The sequence below is a fragment of the Trichechus manatus genome, unplaced genomic scaffold (assembly GCF_000243295.1).
Source record: "Trichechus manatus latirostris isolate Lorelei unplaced genomic scaffold, TriManLat1.0 scaffold00219, whole genome shotgun sequence".
Taxonomy (NCBI): Eukaryota; Metazoa; Chordata; class Mammalia; order Sirenia; family Trichechidae; genus Trichechus; species Trichechus manatus.
In genome coordinates, this window is record NW_004444155.1 from 201,645 (window position 1) to 223,080 (window position 21,436).

Sequence of the window (21,436 nt, forward strand, 5' to 3'; positions counted from 1 at the left end):
TTTGGCTGCTAAACAAAAGGTCAGCAGTTCAAATCCACCAGCTGCTCCTTGGAAACCCTATGGGACAGTTCTACTCTGTCCTATAGGGTCACTATCAGTCGGAATCAACTTGACGGTAACAGGTTTGGTTTTGGGGGGTTTTAAACCAATAAAAGGCAGTCATCCTTAATAGTAATCAAAGAATGTAAAATAAAGCAATAATGAAGTCCCAGTCACTTACTGCTTGTTAGTAAGTTTTGACTAATAATGTGAGAAGTTGAAATGTTACTCTAAGCAATACATCTCAATGTGGTTGGTCTTTCTAGTAAAATTTGAGAAATTCTAAACTGATAACCTCAAAAGAACACTGCCACTTGTACACCAATATTCTCTGCCAAAAGTGGAAAAAACCTAAACATCCATTAACAGACGAATGAATAAACAATATGGGGTCTATACATACAATGGGATATTACTGAGCGATAAAGAGAAATAAAGCTCTGATATATGCCACAACATGGATGAATCTTGAAAACATCATGTTGAGGAAAATAAGACAGTTACAAAAGGTCAAATATCATATGATCCCACTTACAGGAAATATGCAAATACAGAGACTAAAGTTTACTGGTGGTTAACAACGGTGGGAGGGAGGGAGGGAGAAAGGAGTCCCTGCTTAAGGGGCACTGAGTTTTGGTTAATGGCAGTGGAATAATTAGGAAATAAATAGTGGTGATAGTTGCACAAGATGATGAACATAATCTATGTCACTGAACTGTACATGTAAAAAATGTTGAACTGGCCAACATTTTCTTATATATATTTTTATCACAAAAAAACACTGCCAATTAGATATACTTGACAGAGTAATAAGAAAAAATTCTCTGTAAAGACATTTATATTTGCAAGCTATATTTGAGAACCACAAATAGACTTCTTAAGTTAAAAGAAATGAAAACTTATAAAGCACCATACCCTAAGTAAGAGAAATTCTGGTTTCACAAAGTCCAGCAAATACATGGTGTCGGGAGCTCGGAGCCAATCTGCAATGGATCTGTTGGTGTAGGATATCGGTAAGCATTATCACTCAAGTAAAGGGTAAGATAATCAAGAATCTCAAGACAGATGTCAAAACATTTCTCCTCAGTCCATCCCCTGATCTATTTTTTTCCATAGTACTTCACACTCTCTAGCATTTTGTCCGTCCGTGCATCCATCCATCCATCCATCCATCCATCTAGTCTTACTGTAATCTCCATGAAGGCGGGGTTTTTATTTTGTTCACTGAACTATCCCCAGTGCCAAATACTGTATGAATAAATATTTGTTTTTAACTACTTTACTAATTCTACGTACATTTACTGTTTCTTAGGGAAGGAATGAGAACGCTGAGAAACTTCTTTAATCTTAAAACATTTTTTAAATTAAAAGACTTAAAACATGGTATAATGTCTCCTATCCAATTTTCCATTCTTTGTAAAATGTAAAAGAATAAACATCAAAGATCTACTTCAAGTGTGAGCACCAACCACAGGGGTTGGGGAGGTAGAAGGTACGGTCAGTTAGAAAGTCCTTGAACTACGCCAAAGCTCTTAAACCAAGCCAAAATCATTTTTATAAATGATAACCAAGAACAGAATAATGCTAAGTATTTCTGGCTTAATCGGTCCTTAGTACAACATGCAAAATTAATGAAATGGAACTCAGGTATTGTTTGGATGTCAGTGATAACAACTAAAGAAAAAGAAATGAATAGAAACTGGCAATTATATTGTCAATATCATTAAAATAGCAAAACGTATTACTTCTAGACAAAATCGGTATTTAAGTTACAGTATTTGAGAGAATGATAATTAGGTTGCTCTAGTACAAGGAAAATAAACACATTAGATAATTTAATTTTACTACAGAGGTCAGAAAAGATTTCATATTTAATGGAGGAGGCAGGGAACGCAAATACCTGTTATTGGTTTTTAAGTAGATCATAGCCAAAGCTAGAGTGGCACCTGGACAAGTCACATCCACATTTATGGTATCTCCTTCCTACCAAAAGAAGAGTTTATTGTAAAAGAGTTCTGAATTATAAAATTCTTTTGAATACTAGCCTCTGTTTCAAATTAACATAATTACCAGTGTTAGTATGAAAACTACTATTTTCAAATTAACTTCTCAGCTTCCAGAATTCTGATTTGTGACTTTGAATTGGACTTACTTTGATTTGATAACTTGGAGATTTATGCTTCTCCCTGTGCATTCCTGCTTGAAAGCGTCTATGACCTCCAACCATGTACTGATAAAGCTGCTCGGGCACATTGAGATCAGACATACCTATCAAATTACTGCCATGCTTGAAAATAAAGTAACACATCTGTTAAAGGAAATCTTATGAAAGAAGATCCATAATACATATCTGAAAGTTAAAGGAATGAATTAATTTCAAAGCAGGGTTTTTTTTTTTTTTCCAATTAAAATAGGTATTACTGATAAGTTAATACTCAAACTATTAATAATAATTCTCATAAAAATTATAATAAATGTATGTTAAGTTAGTACTTTCATAAAATACATAAAAGCTTCAAAAGAGACAGACTTCACTGCATTTAACAATAAAACTGTTTTTAGTAAATGAAACTTAAACTAACATCAGAATCCTTGCATTATTGTACCTATGAACTTCTCCAGCAACAACTATAATAACAATAACTTACTGTGCCAGGCACTATTCTGTGTGTTTTTTACATGAATTAATTTACTTAATACAACAACTCTATCAATAGCTACTAGCAAGAACCCCATTTTACAGATGAGGAATTTTTAATCTCTTGCATTTTATGTTTTCTTATTTTCAAATTCATTCATTAGATGTAGTGAAACATGTTCAAATACTAGTAATGGGCAGGAAGGAAACTTCCTTTATGTTTTAACACAATCTACATAATACTGAGCCCGCTAAGGTTACATAGCTTAGTTAACTGGCAGAGTTGGATATAAAACAAGGCAGTTCTGGCTCCACAGTCTATATAGTTACTTAACCACTAGACAATTCTAATTTCCTTATTTTATAAACAAGGGAACCACACTTCTTAGTGGTTAAGTTACTTGACTCACTAATATAAGTGAGGACCAGAATTCAGGTTCCAATTATCAGTATGATGCTTTTCCACTGTATCAACTGCCTCTTTAGTTCATGTGCCAAATATGAAGAGCAAAAATCCTAACAGATGGTCAAATACAGGGTGGATTTTCAGAGTGTACACAAGAAAAAACTCATTGCATTATAATTTTATGTAAGTTAGCTTCCCCATAACACTACTTTGGTGGTTCTTCAAGGGACCCATATCCCAGGTAAAACACTCATTTAATGAAATGTCTTGGTAATTCTGTACTGTGTTTCTTGGATAGGGTTAAAGATGGTTCAACCTGATATTGCATTCTGTCATAAGGCAAATGCTGTTGTGGGATACAGAGTGAACATCAGGGCCACAAAAGAGGGTTATGGTTCATCTTTAGCAGTTAACTGTAGACTCTTTATGCTCTCTACCATGCACTACTTTCTCTTTCTCTTTCTTCACTTCTTATATTGTTACATTATTCTTATTAATACTCTTATATTATATTCACTTCTTCATCTTACGTCTTGAGCCCTTTCCAAGGAACTTCATTCCCTTAGTTCACTCATAAACACTTATATTTCTACCAGGGGTAAATAAATCTTAAAGCCCCAGTCACTAAAATTTCTTTTCATTCCCAAGTCTGGTACTCTGAAAAATATCCAGAATAGAAGAAGCAGGAATAAGGTTAGGTCAAAATAAGGCAGAGTGGTATTCAAAGTAAAGTTTCAAGATTACAACTCAACAAGCAGCTGTTGTAACTGAAGAATCTGAAGGCACAGCTGTGCTTACCCCCAAGCAAACCATGCCCAGGGCCAAGCCAGCGGCTAAAGAATATGACTCTCTGTCAGTGCAGTACTCCATCTCAGGGCCAGGGGGGCGTCCTATAAAAAAGCAACACAATTCAAATTAGCCTTTTAAAATCCTAACTCAAAAGAATTTTAAAGAGTTAACTTTCTAGTATGTTGTATAAGAGCTACGGATTCAACATAATTTCATTCAGAAAGCTATGACTGTATCATAAACAGTATCTACAACTACAAAATAAAGCCCCAAAATAGTTCTTTTAATTTGCCAATTTGAACCTCCATAAGCAGTGGCTTTAAAACACTGTGAAACCTTGGGTTTTACCAAAAATATTACCAAGTAGGAAAATTTTTTTAAAAAGGGGCGCTCAATAAAAAATGTTTAATTTTTAATCTCACATTTTGTTTACGTTTTCTTAGTTTCAAATTCATTCATTAAATGTAATGAAACATGTTCAAATACTAGTGATTGACAGGAAGGAATATGTTTTTAAGCATGTTAAATATCATTCTCAATCTATATAATACTGACCCTACTATGATGGGATTTCTGTATAGTTATCCTAAGTTTTGTTGGGAGCAATATTCATATTTTTATAAAAGGAAGAAATGACAGAAAGATAATCAGTTTAATGTTTATGCATAATAGCAAAGACACAATATAAAAAGTCCTGAAACAATCTAAAAAGTCCTGAAAATAAAACAATCAGGCAATTTATAGCACATCAACTGAGTGAGATACTGCACAATATCAAATCATTTGGAGAATGATATATAAAAAGGGCAGAATAAAAACAGTATGTACATCCTAAGTATCATTATATAAAAGAGCATATGATTCAAAGAGAAAATCCTCTATGTACAGTATGAAAAAGCTGTGGTATGGCTGTGAGATTTTGTGATATCATTAGATAACACTATAATATAGCCAAAGGATGCTAAATTACCCTGTAAATGAATAAGCTTTAAACAACCAATCTTGAGAATCCTGTGAATAAGTGTTTTCACAAGATACTCAAGATTATTATTATGTTACTGTATATTTCGGTAACAGCAACATTTCAGTTTTGCAAATAATTTATTTTATTACTGTAATAGACAAATGATTGGTCTCAATTACTTACTGTCCTACAGGGGCAGTACACATCTGCACCCCTGACATAGCCTCACGATGGACAAGGCCATGTGACCAGCTCTTGCCTGGGCTCTTAGCCAGCATAAAGTAAGCCAAGGTTTGAAATGTACTTCCATTATTTGGTTCTCCCTCTTACACTTCTATTATTACCATAAGAGGAACACGTTCCTCCAGCCTAGAGCCCAAAATAAGGCATATGGAGCAGAGCCAGAGAATCAGACCCACAAACCTACAACCTGTAGCAGAGCCGGCCTACAGACATAAGAGCAAGATTACTGTTGTATGTCACTGGGATTTTGTGTTTGTTTATTATGCAGCATTATTGTGGCAATAACTAACTAATACAATCATACTAAACAATAACATATCATCAACAATATGTCCTGAAATGCATGTAGAAAAGATCCTGAATAGGTCAGAACAGAGTAGGTAATATATGTATCTAAATTGCTGTACATACTAGTAATGCCAATAGCATTTCCAGTTATCAGAAAAAGACAACACATAAGACAGATATTCATAAAGTTTGGACTCAATTAAAAGCTTAGAAAATATTAAATGAAATGAGTACGTGAGCCTTATCATTTCCAGTTTCATTACCAACATAGCCAACTTTAAATTTTAAGTGCAGATCATTTCCAGACCTCCTTGGTAAAGATACAGCAGGAGAGCAGCACAATCATTTGTAATTAAAACCATGTTGTGTTGCTGTGTCCTGTCAAGTCGATTTCAACTCGTAGCGACCCTATAGGTTTCCTAGGTTGTAATCTTTACGGGAGCAGATTGCCAGATCTTTTCTCCTGTGGAGACGCACTGGTGGGTTCGACCTGCCAACCTTTCAGTTAGCAGCCAAACGCTTAACCATTGTGCCATCAGGATTCATTTTGATAGGCTACCTCATTAAATGTGACCACTGGCACTCAATCAGGCTAGTCAGATAAATACCCAGGCTAGTAACCTGCACGGCAATATTAGCCTTCAAAAACATAACTTTTGGTTTTTCTTATTAGTACCGGATAACTCTGTGCTCACAAAAGCTACTATGTTTTCCTTAATTTTTATAATTCTACGATCATTTTTACTTTGATCTGTGTGGAGTGGAAAAATATATTAATGCCATACCTATTTCAGCCAACAGGACTTCTGCAGTATGCCTGTGAGCTGTCCCTTGATACACAAGGCCGATGCCGACCACCGCAGCCACTTGGACGTTGTGAGGGACATCGAGTTCTGTGGAAGTTGGAGGGAGGAGAGCAGGAATGTGAATGCTAAGAAGCCTAGTAATTGACATATCCATGGTGCCCAGTTTAGCAGCAGAAACACCAAGCAGCAGTCCAATGCTTGTCATTTCATGGCCCTAAGACAGAAAATAGAAAGAAACTTAAAAGTCACTACTAAAACAAATACATAGTTTTAAATGAAATACTGCCTGCCACTTTCAATGAGTATTTCTATGTGACAGGCACAGTGAGAGGCATTGAGTATACAGTGGTAAACTAAACAGGCATAGTCCTTGTTCTCATGGAGCTAGTGCCCTAATGGGAGGGGGTTAGTGTTAAACTAAAAATGTACAAACAAATCTACTATTAAAGAGTGGTATAATATTGTACACCAGCGTTCACTGCAGCACTATTCACACAATAGCCAAAGGTAGAAACAACCTAAATGTCCATCAACAGATGAACATCCATTGCCGTCAAGTCAATTCCAACTCATAGTGACCCTACAGGACAGAGCAGAACGGCCCCATAGAGTTTCCAAGGAGCAGCTGTAGCACTTAACCACTATGCCACCAGTTTCCAACAGATGAACAGATAAACAAAATGTGTTTTTTTTCGAGGTTCATTCATGTTTTAGCATGTATCAGAACTTCATTTCTCTTTATGGCTGAGTAAGAATTCCACTGCACGGTCATACCACAATTTGCTTATCTATTCATCTGTTAAAAGGTAAACAAAATGTGGTATAACCATGCATTGGAATATTTATTCAGCCATAAAGAGAAATGAAGTTCTGATACATGCTAAAACATGGATGAATCTTGAAAACATTATGTTAAGTGAAATAAGCCAGACCAAAAAATAAAAGGGCAAATACTGTACGATTCCACTTATATGAACTATCCAGAACATGAAAATGCATAGAGACAAAAGTGTATCAGTTGTTACCAGCAATAGGAGGAATGGGGGAGACTGGGAGTTATTGCTTAAGGGGTACTGAGTTTCTGTTTAGGGTGATGAAAAATATTTGGGAACGGATAGTGGGGATGGTTGTGCAACATGGTAATGTAATTAATGTCACTGAAATGTATACTTAAAAATGGTTAAAATGGTAAATGTCTTTTTATATATATCCTGTCACAATAATTTTTTCTTAAAAAAGCAGCATAATAAAAAAGTACAAAGTATTATGAAAGAGTATTTAAAAACATAATTTAGATTAGGAGGGGCTGATAGTTAGGAAAGGAATCTTGAGAGAAGTGAAATATACAATAGAACCTGATGGATAAATACAAATTAGCCAAGAAAAGAGTAGGAGATGGGGCACTCAAGGTTACGAGGTGAGAAACAATGTGCTGGGGTGAAGGAACAGCATGTAAATGGTCTGAGGTAATCCAGAAATAAATCCTCACATTTACAGCCAGCTGATTATCAACAAGCATGCCAAGACAACTGGATGGGGAAAGAATAGTCTTTTCAACAAATGGTGCTGGGACAACTGGATATCCACATGCAAAAAATGAAGTTGGACCCCTACCTCACACCATACACAAAATTTAAATCTAAATGGATCATAGATGTAAATGTAACAGCCAAAATTATACTCTAAGAAGAAAACATAGGCATAAATCTTAATGAATCTGGGTTAGGCAATGGTTTCTTAGATACGACACCAAAAGCACAAGCAAATTAAAAAAAAAAAAATGGTAACATGGAGCAGTGGAACCAAAATGGCAACCTAGACAGATGGACCATGCTGTCCCCCTGTGGCAAAGACCCGAAAAACTAAGTAAAACAGATACAAACATCAATCCTGGAACCCTAAGCATCAAGTGAAGAGATAAAGAACTAAATCGAACATCAAATGGAAGAAGAAAACAAAGGACAACAGAAAACAAGGAGAGATAGACAGGGTGGGTCCCCTACCAAAGAACACATCACAGCATAGCCATATTGGAGCACAGTCAGCAATGACCCCAGATAGGGAGGACAGAAAGGCAACTTCACGAATCCCCCAACAGTTGAAGAACACCCAGAGAAACATGCTTTCCCACCCCTCACCCTTCTGTCCCATACGCTACCCCTAACCCTTCCCAACGGGCCACACTGTGTGCTGTTCAGCTACAGACACTGGCCTACAGTCATCCTGGGTCTGCCCCACCCCCACTCACTGGCTCCTACCCTTATTTTTCCCCCTTTCCTTCTCCCTCTCACCTAGCCCCATACACTACCAGAACCCATTCCCAATGGGTCATGCTACACCATAGGTTACAGAGCTACTGGCCAGCCATCACCTGGGTCCACCCCACTCCCACCTGCCAGCTCTTGCTGTGCCATTTTTTCCCTTTCTCTCTTTTCTTTCTCTCTCCCACCTAGCCCCATATGCCACCTCTACCCTATCCCGCCAGGCCATGCCACACCTCAGTGAGTAGAGAGCCACTAGCCCACTGGCTCCCTGGGTTCACAACACCCCACCTGCCAGCTTCAAACATGCCTTTTTCTCTTTATTCTTTTTTCTTCTCTTTTCCCCCTTCCTTTTCTTTCTCCCTCCCACCCAGCCCTACATGCCACCTCTACCTCTTCCCAAAAGGCCTCACCGCACCACCGTCCCTATGCGCCAGCTCTGCCTACATTATTTTATTCCTCTTTCTTGCTGTTCTTTCTCCCTCCCACCTAGCCCTGTATGCCACCTCTATCCCTGCCCATCGGCCATGCTGCACCACCACGGGTAGAGGGCCACCGGCCCACTGCCACTCCGGGTCCCCCACCCGAATCCACCAGGGCTCCAATCGTGCCATTTTTTTCTCCCTTTCCCTTCTCCCTCCCACCTAGCCCCGTACACCACCTACCCCACTTCCCCCGGCACCACGTGTCCACTCCACCCCACCCTGCCAGCTACCCTTTCTCTCTCTCTCTTTTCTTTTCTGTGTTCCCTCACACCCACATATGTTAATCCCCTTTCCTGCCAGCCCTCACCATGCCACCATGGGTAGAGTATCCTTGGCTCAGGCCTGCCCCTGCACCAGGCCCACAATGCCCCTCACCTCCTGCGACTCGGAAAGCTGTTGAATGGAGGGAAGTAAGCCAGTACCATTTCCCGTCTGACACTCCCGCCTAACTGGCAAGGGGCTGTGAACGCTCCCAAACTGCTGGACCAAAATCAGAAGGCAGACAGAGCCTGTTCAGTCCGCACTCAGCCACCCTGCCGAACCAGTGTACAGTGAAGTGAGCTCACACTGCCTGCTACCTCCCTGACCACCCGGACAAGGTAGTGAGAGCTATCATGCCCAGAGACAAGCAAAGGACGCCTGGCCTGCCTGCCCTGACATACCGAAACAAAACATACACAGGACAAAACAAACACACACTCCCTAAATACAGAAAATAATACGTTACTGTCTCGGAGACAGCAGACTATGTCAAAACATATAAGAAACCAAGACAAGATGGCTCCAACAAGTGACCAAAATAAAGAATCAGATAACTTTCTGGTAGAAGAAAAGGCAGTCAAATTAAATGATATGAAATTCAAAAGACTAATATTGATGGCTCTTCAAGAGATTAGGAAAAAGATCAAGGAAAACACAGACAAAACCAAGGAAAAAATAGGTAATATCATGGAAAACACTGACAAAACCAACGAAAATACAGCTGAAATCAAGGAAAACACAGAAAAAGCAATAGAAGAATTCAGGAAAATAATACAAGAACAAAATGTCAAAATAAACAAACAATTAGAAATCGTACAAAAACAGCAACTAGAAATCCAAAAGATAAAAAATTTCAGAAATGGATAACTCAATAGAAGGTTTTAGGAGCAAACTTTAAACAATGGAAGATAGAATCAGCAAGATTAAGACAAATCTACGGATGCCACTATGTTTGGGGAAAAACAGAGAAAAGAATGAAGAAAAATAAAGAAAATCTAAGAATCATGAGCAAAAATACGCACATGAACGGAGTTCCAGAACAGGGGGAGAAAATGGAAAACACAGAGAAGACTGTTGAAGATTTCCTGGCAGGAAAGTTCCCAAATATCATGAAAGACAAAAAACTGACCAACCAAGAAGCTCAACGAACCCTATATAGGATAGACCCCAAATGAAACACACCAAGACATATCATAATCATGCTTGCCAAAACGAAGACAAAGAAAGAATTCTGACAGCAGCTTGAAAAAAATGAAAAGTCACTTTCAAAGGGTTAAAAATAAGACTAAGCTCCGACGGCTTGACAGAAACTATGCAGGCAAGAAGGCAATGGGTTGACATATATAAAACTTTCAAAGAAAAAAGAGGCCAACCAAAATAATATACCCTGCAAAACTCTCTCTCAAATACAATGGTAAAATCAGGACATTTCCAGATAAACAGAAATCAAGGTTATTCATAAAAAACAAACTTACAATAAATATTAAAGGGAGTGCTTCAGTTAGAGTACCAACATCAGAAAACAAATGGAGTCTAGGATACAAAACAGAATCAGCCACATACCAATCTAGGTAAAAAAAACTCTCAATAATAAAACAATGCTAAAGACTTACAACAGGGAAACAGAGACATCAATCGCTAAATGACGACAATGTAAAACAATAAAAGGGGGAATAAATAATGTAGGTACAGAACTTTCAAATGGAAAGGAAGTGAAGGCAATATCAGGTAATAAAAGACTGGTTCAAACTTAGGAAGATAAGGGTAAATTTCAAGGTAACCGCAAAGAAAGCTAACAAACCTACTCATCAGAATAAAAATGAAAAACAAAGTTTCACTAAACAAAATCCATAATAACAAAAGAAAAGAAAAGAAAATCCACAAGCATAAGGAACTGAGCACAGGAAAGTAAGAGGAACAAAGAAAAAGTCAGCCAAAAAAAAAAACCAGAACAATATGACAGCAATAAACTCATACCTATCGATAATCACACTGAATGTAAATGGCTTAAATACACCTCTAAAGAGACAGAGTGGCAGAATGAATAAAAAAAAAAGACTCATCAATATGATGTCTACAAGAAACTCAGCTTAGACACAAAGATATAAATATATTAAAAAAATCAAAGGATGCAAAAAATATATAAAGTGAACAGTAACCAAAAAAGAGCAGGAGTGGCAATACTAATCTCCGATAAAATATACTTTAAGACAAAATCCACCATAAAAGGTAAGGAAGGTCATTACATAACGATTAAAGGGACAATCCACCAAAGAGACCCTGGATAATCAAAGCACGACTAAAGCAAAAGAACAAAGTTGGAGGCCTCACGCTACCTGATCTCAGAACCTATTATACAGCCACAGTAGTCAAAACAGCCTGGTAGCGGTACAACGACAGACACATAGACCAATGAAGCAGAATCAAGAACCCAGACATAAATCCATCTACTCACGTTCAGCTGATCTTTGACAAAGGACCAAAGTCCATTAAATGGGGAAATGACAGTCTTTTTAACACATGGTGCTGGCAAAACTGGATGTCCATCTGTAAAAAAAATGAAACGGGACCCATACCTCACACCATACACAAAAACTAACTCAAAATGGATAAAAGACCTAAATATAAAACATAAAATGATAAACATCATGGAAGAAAAAATAGGGACAATGTTAGAGGCCCTAATACATACCATAAATAGAATACAAACCATAAACAACAATGCACAAAAAAACTAGGTAACTAGGAGTTCCTAAAAATTAAACACTTATGCTCATCAAAAGACTTCACCCAAAGAGTAAAAAGAGAACCTACAGACTGGAAAAAAATTTTTGGCTACAACATATCCGACAAGGCTCTAATCTCTAAAATCTAGAAAATACTTCAACACCTCAACAACAAAAAGACAAATAATCCAAATAAAAAATGGGCAAAGGACATGAACAGACATTTCACCAGAGAAGACATTCAGGTGGCTAACAGACACATGAGGAAATGCTCGCAAACATTAGCCACTAGAGAAATGCAAATCAAAACTACTATGAGACACCATCCCATGCCAACATTACTGGCACTAATCAAAAAATCAGAAAATAACAAATGTTGGAGAGGCTGTGGGGAGACTGGAACTCTTATGCACTGCTGGTAGGAATGTAAAATGGTACAACCCTATGGAAAATGATATGGTGCTTCCTTAAAAAGCCAGAACTAGAAACATCACATGATCCAGCAATCCTACTCCTAGGAATATATCCTAGAGAAATAAGAGCCATCATACAAATAGACATATGCACATCCATGTTCACTGTAGCATTATTAACAACAGCAAAAAGATGGAAACAACCTAAGTGCCCATCAACAGATGAATAGATAAAGAAACTATGGTACATAAACACAACTGAGTACTACATAACAATAAAGAACAATGATGAATATGCAAAATATCTCACAACATGGATGAATCTGGAGGGCATTATGCTGAGTGAAATAAGGTCAATCATAAAAGGACAAATATTGCATGAGACCACTATTATAAAACTCAAGAAAAGGTTTATACACAGAAAAAAAACATCTTTGATGGTTACAAGGGAGGGTAAAGGTGGGGACAGTAAATCACTAGCTAGAAAGTAGACAAGTTTTAACTTCTGTGAAAGAAAAGACGACACACAATATAAGGGAAGTCAGCACAACTTAACCAAGGCAAAGTGATAGAAGATTAATAGACACATCCAAACACCTTGAGGGACCGAGTTACTGTGTCTGAGGGCTGGGGACCATGGTCTCAGGGGACATCTAGGTCATCTGGCATAACATAGGTCATAATGAAAACGTTCTACATGCTTCTTTGGGGAGTACTGTCTGGGGTTAAAAGCTTGCAAGCGACCATCTAAAATAAAATACATCATTGGTCCCATTCTGTCCGGAGCAAAGAAGAATGAGGAAAACCAAAGACACAAGGAAAATATCATTCCAAAGGATTAATGGACCACATGAACCCCAACCTCCACCAGCCTAAGCCCAGAAGAACTAGATGGTGCCCAGCTACCACCACCGACCACTCTGACAAAGATCACAATACAGGGTTCCGGACAGAGCAGGAGAAAAATACAGAACAAAATTCAAATTCACAAAAAGAAAAGAACCAGACTTACTGGTCTGACAGAGACTGGAAGAACCCCTGAGACTATAGCCCCCGGACACCCTGCTAACTCAGAACTGAAGCCACTCCCGAAGTCCACCTTTCAGCCAAAGACTAGACAGGCCAGTAAAACAAACAGTAACAAACGTGAGAAACATGCTTCTTAGTTCTATCAAGTATACGAGACCAAATGGGTAATACGTGCGCAAAATCAAAGATGAGAAGGCAGGAAGAGACAGGAAAACTGGTCGAATGGATATGGAGAACCTAGGGTGTAAAGGGAAAGGGGGAGAGTGCTGACATATTGCAGGGATTATAATAGATGTCACAAAAGAATTTGTGTATAGATTTTTGAATGAGAAACTAATTTGCACGGTAAACTTTCACCTGCAATACAAAAAAAAAAAAATAGATAAAATGAGATTTCATCAGAATTAAAAACTTTTGTGGCTTAAAGTAAAAAAAAAAAAAAAAAAAGGAAGTGAAAAGACAACCCAGAGAATGGGAGAAAATTTTTGCAGACATATATTAAGGGGCTGGTATCCAGGATACTTTCAGAACTCCTACAATTTAAATACGAAGACAACCCAAATGAAAAATAGGCAAAGTATATGAATATTTCTAAGAAGATAAATAAATGGCCTATAAACCAAACAAAACCCATTGCCATCAAGTCAATTTCAACTCATAGCGACCCTAGAGGACAGAGGAGAACTGCCCCATGGGGTTTCCAAGGAGCAGCTGGTGGATTTGAACTGCCGACCTTTTGGTTAGGAGCCAAACACTTAATCACTGCACCACCAGGGCTCCACACATGAAAAGATGCTCAATATCATTAGTCATTAAGGAAATGCAAATCAAAACCACAATGACATACCACTTTATACCCACTAGGATGAGTATGGAGTCCCTGGGTGGCACCAATGGTTAAGGGCTGGGTTACTAGTTGAACAGTTGCCGGTTCAAACCCATCCAGAGGTACCTTGGAAGACAGACCTGGCGATCTGCTTCCAAAGTCACAGACTTAAAAATGCTATGAAGCACAGTTCTACTCTGACACACATGGGATCACCTTGAGTCAGAATCAACTTCATCGCAACTAGCAACAATAACAAGAATAACAGGATGACTATAATTAAAAAGACAGACAATACCAAGTATTATCAATGATGTGGAGAAATTGGAATGCTCACGCATTGCTGGAAAATTTTAAGCATGCAGTCACTTTGGAAAACAGTTTGGGAGTTCCTCAAAAAGTAAAGCAAAGAGTTACCATATGGCCCAATAATTCCACTCCTAGGTATCTATCAAAGAGAAATGAAAACAAATATCCATACAAAGACTTGCAGAGAATGCTCTTAACAGCATAATTCATAATAGCCAAAAAAAGGAAATAATCCAATGTCCATCAACTGATGACTGAATAAATATGGTGTATTTGTACAACAGAATATTATTTGACAATAAAAAGGAATGAAATACTGATACATGTTAGAACACAGATGATCTTTGAAAATACTATGCTAAGTGAAAGAAGCCAGTCACAAGAGACCACATATTGTATGATTCCATTTATATGAAAGGTCAAGAATAGGCAAATCCACAGAGACAGAAAGTGGTTGCCAGGGGCTGGAGGAAACAGGGAACAACTGCTAATGGGTATGAGGTTCCTTTACAGGGTGATGAAAATGTTCTAAAACTGAGTGTGGTGATGGATGCAAAACTCTTGAATATACTAAAAACCACTGACTTGTACATTTTAAATGGGTGACTTGTATGGCATGTGAATTATATCTCAATAAATCTGTTCAAAGAAAAAAAAACATAAGGCTCTGAAATAGCAGAGTGTAGATTGCCAAGAAGCTAACACAGCCAATCTATATGGCTGGACAGTGGGGAACAAGTTAAAGAGTAAAACAAAGTAAGACTGGAGAAGTGGGTAGACTCACATAAACCCCTAAAATGTACAACTGGCCCTCTGTATCTGCGGGTTCTGCATCCACAGATTCAACCAACCATGGACCAAAAAAAAAAAGATTTGAAAAGAAAGAAAGTTCCAAGAAGCAAAACTTGAATTTGCCACATGCTGAGCACTACGCTGAATCCACGTGAATGAAATGATATGTAGACACACCCTGCTGTAGCCTCCCACTATTTCACAGATCCTCAGTCTCTCTCCAACACTCGGTGTCTGAGCATTGTTCACCTTGCATCTTGTCATTATTCCCTTAACAATACAGTATAACAAATATTTACAATAGCATTTACATTGTATTAGGTATTATAAGTAATCTAGAGATGATTTAAAGTATACAGGAGAATGTGCATACGTTATATGCAAATACTACATCCGTCATTTTATACAGGGACTTGAGCATCTGCAGATTTTGGTATCCATGGGGGGGTCCTGGAACTAATCGCCTGCAGATACCAAGGGACAACTGTACATTAAGGACAATGAAGATCAATAAATGGTTTTGACCAGGGGAGTGACATATTCTGATTTACACTTTAGAAAGATCACTTCGCCTGTTGTGAGAAGAACGGATCTATCAGTACAAGAACGAAGACAGAAGGGCAAGTAGAGCAGTTAGGAGCTACTGCAATAGTCCAGGTGAGGCATCATACTAGGAGTTGGGAGCACAAGTTCTCACCTTGGTCAAGTAGTCATGGATGTTGAGAGTGGCCAGCTTGGTAAGGTGCCCATTCAAACCCAGGGCCATGAGAAAGCCAGCATACTCATTGGCTAACTCGGCATGCTTGGGCTTATTGTAAACAATCCAAGCCGAGTCGATCTGGGAGGCAGGGGCTATCTTCAGGCCGGCAGCCACACCATTATGGAAGCTGGCCCAGCTTGTCATGTTGGGAGGCACATCGATATTTCCACTGTTAAGGTCCACTGTTGTGTTCCGAGGAGGGGCCCGGCCTATCCAGTCAAACAAAATTTAACATCGAGAGAATAAAAATTTATAACACCAAATTATTAAATTTAGAACTTTGAAGACAAAACTCTTAAGTCCATAATACCTGTATGGTGTTAGATCTCTATAAGCACATAAACTTTTAAACCTAGGAAACAAACTTGATGCAAGGTGGACAAAACCTAATAGTTTAAAATCATTCATTGTCCTTTTTAGTAAGATGTAGAAGGCTACAATAAGATAACAGATACCAATTTAAATTTATATATATATCTGATTAAAATACCTACTACTTGAAATCTAACTTTCTATCTCCCTTCCGTACAGCAGGAAGCTTAATTAGAAACCAAAATGAAAGCTAATGTCACAGTTAAATTATATGAATATAAATTCTAACAGGAGATTAATTACACTGATGTGAACTTCAAATATACCCTCCCTACGGTTACTGACAGTAAATATAATATCTCTGCACATTAACGAAAAATGACATTTGAAAAGAGAGACAAGGACCTTTATAAATCCGCCCTAAGAGGTTGGCTGCTAACCAAAAGGTGGGCAGTTTGAATCCACCAGCTGCTCCTTGGAAACCCTATGGAGCAGTTCTACTCTGTCCTATAGGGTCACTACGAGTCTGAATCGACCCAATGGCAATGGAATCTTTTTTGTTGTTTTCATATCTATCTACATATATCTATATCTAATTACATGCTATTGTAAAAATGTCAGACTGCATTCAGAGACAGCATCCTCTAAGAGACTTGAGTTACCCGGTAAGCCAAAAAGAAAAAAAAACGTGCACCAAATTTAGTTTCATGGTCAATATTATTTAAGAGCAATGTAAATTAAACGTTCATGATGCTATATTCTGAGTTCCTTTCTGCTTTCTTTTGGTTTTAATCTACAGTGTGTACAGAAAAATACTGAGTCCTTTTTAAATTTTGAATATTCCGTATTAGCTCAAGTCATGAATATTTAAAATAAATATTCTAGTTACTGTACAAACTTACCATGTTATAAACACATTTTAAATGATGCAAATTTAACTAAATAAATTCAGAAAAAAGTAAAGATAATGATTCAAGTATTTAACACTCACTCAAGCATTACTGCCCAGATTTAATATATTTTAATTATTTCCAATTTTGCGTAAGATTCTTTTCCTTTTTGACCCAAATTTTTTATATGAAAAAATTTCTAAACAGTTGAAAGACTAGGACTGTGAACACTTATATACCATATCACACCATCTGCTAAGATTCAACAATTGTTAATATTTTGCCATACAAGCTTGATTTTTAAGGAAGAGAACAATTTAAATATTGAAAGCAACTCTGCTTGCTGTGCCCCTTAATGAGCTTATGACTCTACAACACAGGTAATATGGGAGACAGGAATGTGTTCTTTACTCAGCTGATCTCAAAGCATGCTACTCAAAGCATAAACTCTTTACAAAACAGAGTGGGACTCTAGATTTTAAAAGTTAGGCACCTTAAAAAATTGAGGAATTAGGTTTATATATTGCTGTGGATTGAACTGTGTCACCCCCAAAACATGTGTCAACTTGGCTAGGCCATGATTCCCAGTATAGCATGGCTGTCCACTATTTTGTGATCTGATGTAATTGTCCTATGTGTTGTAAATCCTAACCTTTATGATGTTAATGCGGCAGGATTAGAGGCAGTTATGTTAATGAGGCAGGACTCAATCTATAGGATTAGGTTGTATCATGAGTCAATCTCCTCTGAGATATAAAAAAGAATCAACCAGAGAAGGGACGGACCTCATTACCACTAAGCAAGAAGAGACAGGAGAAGAGTGTGTCCTTTGGATCCAGGGTCCTGCGGTGAAAAACTCCTGGACCCAGGGAAAGACTGATGACAACGACCTTCCCCTAGAGCCGACAGAGAGACAGAGCCTTCCCCTGGAGCTGGTGCCCTGAATTTGGACTTCTAGCCTCCTAGACTGTCAGAGAATAAATTTCTGTTTGTTAAAGTCAATCCCTTGTAGTATTTCTGTTATGGCAGCACTAGATAACTAAGACACATCTATTAGACACTATAGATTACTGTATAGATAACATATACCTTATGTTAAGGCCTTTATACATATTCTATACTTAAACCAGTTTAAGATGGACATGCATTGTAAAACCCACTGTAATCAAGAATACTGGAAAATGGGCATGCTTATATCTGGCAGAAGTAAAAACTCATATCATCAACTACAAAGGCAACTGGGCAACATGTTACAGCAAAGCTTTGAAACCATTCATCTTCCTGATCTAAGCCTTAATCCTAAATAAATAGGACGAATATGTGCCAACAATGTTTTTAACAGCAAAAATTAGAATTTCTAGCAATATCAAGTTGCTTATATAAATATGGTATATCCACTGAAATAGCTGAATCCAGTAAAAATGAAGTTGTTGATTACAAATATGTACATACAATACGTATGTGTATGTTTTTGCTGTTGTGTGCCATCGAGTTGATTCCGACTCATAGCGACCCTATGTGACAGAGCAGAACTGTCCCATAGGGTTTCCAAAGAGTGGCTGGTGGATTCATACTGCCCACCTTTTGCGTAGCAGCCTGAGCTCTTAACCACTTTGCCGCCAGGGCTACATATGAGCGTACATTCATGCATATGTTTGTATGCATACATATGCTAGACATGGAAGGATGCTCACTTTATAGTAAAATTTTACGTTTATAAAACAGATGTAAATTTTCTGATAATTAAACAAATATATCATTATAACTACGTATAAATAAACTGGGAAACGCATACACTAAAACGTTAACAGTAGTGAACTCTGGAGAGTAGGACTACTATAATAACCTTTTTTTCTCTTTTTGCTTGGAGCATTTTCCTTTGCACCATGATCATATATTAATAACAAGACAAAACATGACATTTTGAAGACTAAATATTTCTACATATTACACTTTGAGATTAAAGTTAAATAATCTTCTCACTATCAGTATTATCTTTCTGAACTTGTACAAGTGGCTTTTTATACCTTGAAATGGTCTCATTAGCAACAAAAATTAGTAATGGGTTATATTCTCCTTCACTCATTGTTTAGTCTGATTTATTATTTGGCTTTAATAACCACTAAAGTAGCTATTAACAATATTTTAAGTCATTGAGGATAGAAGAACATTTCTTTGGTGTTAACCAAAATAATTCAAAAGAACTCTACTAGACACGTACTTATCATTTTTCTTTCTCATTAAGCCCAGAATTTAACATACCAGTCAGATTCAATTTAGGAATAGGCAATGGTTCTGTTGGAACCGGATGGTATGAAAACAAGGTAAACATCCCTCTTCCCACTGGGAGGGCCATAGTTCGCTGACACAACTGGAGCAATCTAAAATTAAAGTAAAAATCAACATGTAAAAATTTTTAAAGGAAAACATAATTAGAATGCAATCTGCAGGCAAATATTTTGAAAGAAGATGTGCTATGTAACATGAAGTCACCTCAAAGTAAATCCACACAAAGATGTGGGTATCCCATCTGTTATGGTTTGAATTGTGTCCCCCCAAAAATGTGTATATCAGTTTGGCTGCAACATGATTCCTGGTACTGTGTGATTTTCCTGTATGTTGTAAATCCTGCCTCTATGATGTTAAATGAGGGAGGATGGGTGGCAGTTCTGTTAGTAAGGCAGGACTGGATCTACAAGACTGGATTGTGTCCTGAGGCAATCTCTTGAGATATAAAAGATATAAGTGAGGAGAGAGTTGGGGGACCTCATACCATCAACAAAGCAGTGCCAGGAGCAGAGTGCATCCTTTGGACCTGGGTCCCTACACGGAGAAGCTCTAGTCTGGGGGAACACAGATGAGATGGCCGAGAGAGAGAAAGCCTTCCCCTGGAGCTGACACCCTGAATTTGGACTTTAGTCATTAAAACCATCCACTTGTGGTGTTTCTGTTATAGCAGCACTAGATGACTAAGACACCATCCAAACACAGTTGTTCTCATTTTAATACTTTTGCTCCCATTAAAGACTCTAGGTGGGGAGACATATTTCCTTTGTTTTGTTTCATACTTGCTTTAAATGCAAACCATCTGGTCTATCAACCAAGCCAACTCTCCTTAGGTATCCAAAAAGGGAAATTTAAAATTCTGCTCTAACTGATGCTAACCTTCTCAAAGAAACATATACTTTTTTGGATGTTATCATCCTGTTATCTTCAGTCTAGCTTCCTCAGTACACCTTCCATCTCTTGGCAATACAGCCTCAGAAGTGCCAGCTCCATTGTTTCTACATAAGGAAGGAAAGGAAGACCTGATACTGGAGGAGGATGGATTTCATGTGTCTCCAGGGAAAACACAGGATCAGTTTTACATATAAAACATTGTTTTTACATGATGACTATGTTTTACAGAACTAATAGCATTATATATCAGGTATATTCAAGGTTAAAATGACTTCTGTGGGATATATTCTGAGACTATTACACCACGCTAACTTTTTCTATATTAAAATAAATTATCTTTCATATAGCCTCTTAAAACAAAACAAGAACTAACAAAAATGCTGGAAGTGGAAGCATTTATAACTAGGAAACAGTTATACAAGTTATATCTGAAGACAGAACTATTTCTTCACAGGCTAACAAGAGGTAACATTTTTTCAGGTGTGCTCCTTCCCTAACTGTACTCACATATAGCTTCTTTTCTAGCTTACTGGACAAGAAAACTTTGCTGTCCTAAGATTGTTTGGGAACAATGCCCTACATTAATTTGGGATCAAGGAAATAAAAAGTCAGGAGGCTGCATAGCATAGAACTTTTTTAGTGGATGTCTTAGACATAAGCCAATTTAGCCTTGTAGAAGTCACAAACTATAATAATGATAACGATAATACTGTACTCCTTTAGTTTCGGATGCTGCTGATTATAAGACACATGGTTAATGCGCTTGGCTGCTAACCAAAAGGTTACAGGAACAAATTCACCCAGAGGTGCCTCAGAAAAAGGCTGGCAATCTACTTTCAAAAAATTGGCCACTGAAAACTCTATGGAACACAGTTCTACTCTGACAAACATGGGATTGCCATGAGTTGGAATCAGTTCGATGGCAACTAACAACAACATCTGGGTACATATGGAGAGGAAACAGCAAAACAGAGATAATGACTAATGCAGATCTTCAGGAGCCTGTGGCTTCGTGTGGG

General features: G+C 37.7%; 1 protein-coding gene across 4 annotated transcripts in view; it reads right to left on the minus strand.

Moving 5' to 3' along the window:
- Positions 1-21,436, minus strand: part of ANAPC1 (anaphase promoting complex subunit 1) — a 210,012-nt gene that overhangs the window by 82,676 nt on the left and 105,900 nt on the right. For all 4 annotated transcript variants that reach the window (XM_023742799.1, XM_004388850.2, XM_023742800.1 and 1 more), the window contains 7 exons: positions 19,500-19,618; positions 15,973-16,244; positions 6,153-6,387; positions 3,882-3,973; positions 2,192-2,326; positions 1,940-2,022; positions 955-1,033 (listed from right to left, as the gene is read on the minus strand). In XM_023742799.1, the coding sequence (XP_023598567.1) occupies positions 955-1,033; positions 1,940-2,022; positions 2,192-2,326; positions 3,882-3,973; positions 6,153-6,387; positions 15,973-16,244; positions 19,500-19,618 (1,015 nt within the window). The remainder of the gene's footprint in view (positions 1-954; positions 1,034-1,939; positions 2,023-2,191; positions 2,327-3,881; positions 3,974-6,152; positions 6,388-15,972; positions 16,245-19,499; positions 19,619-21,436) is intronic.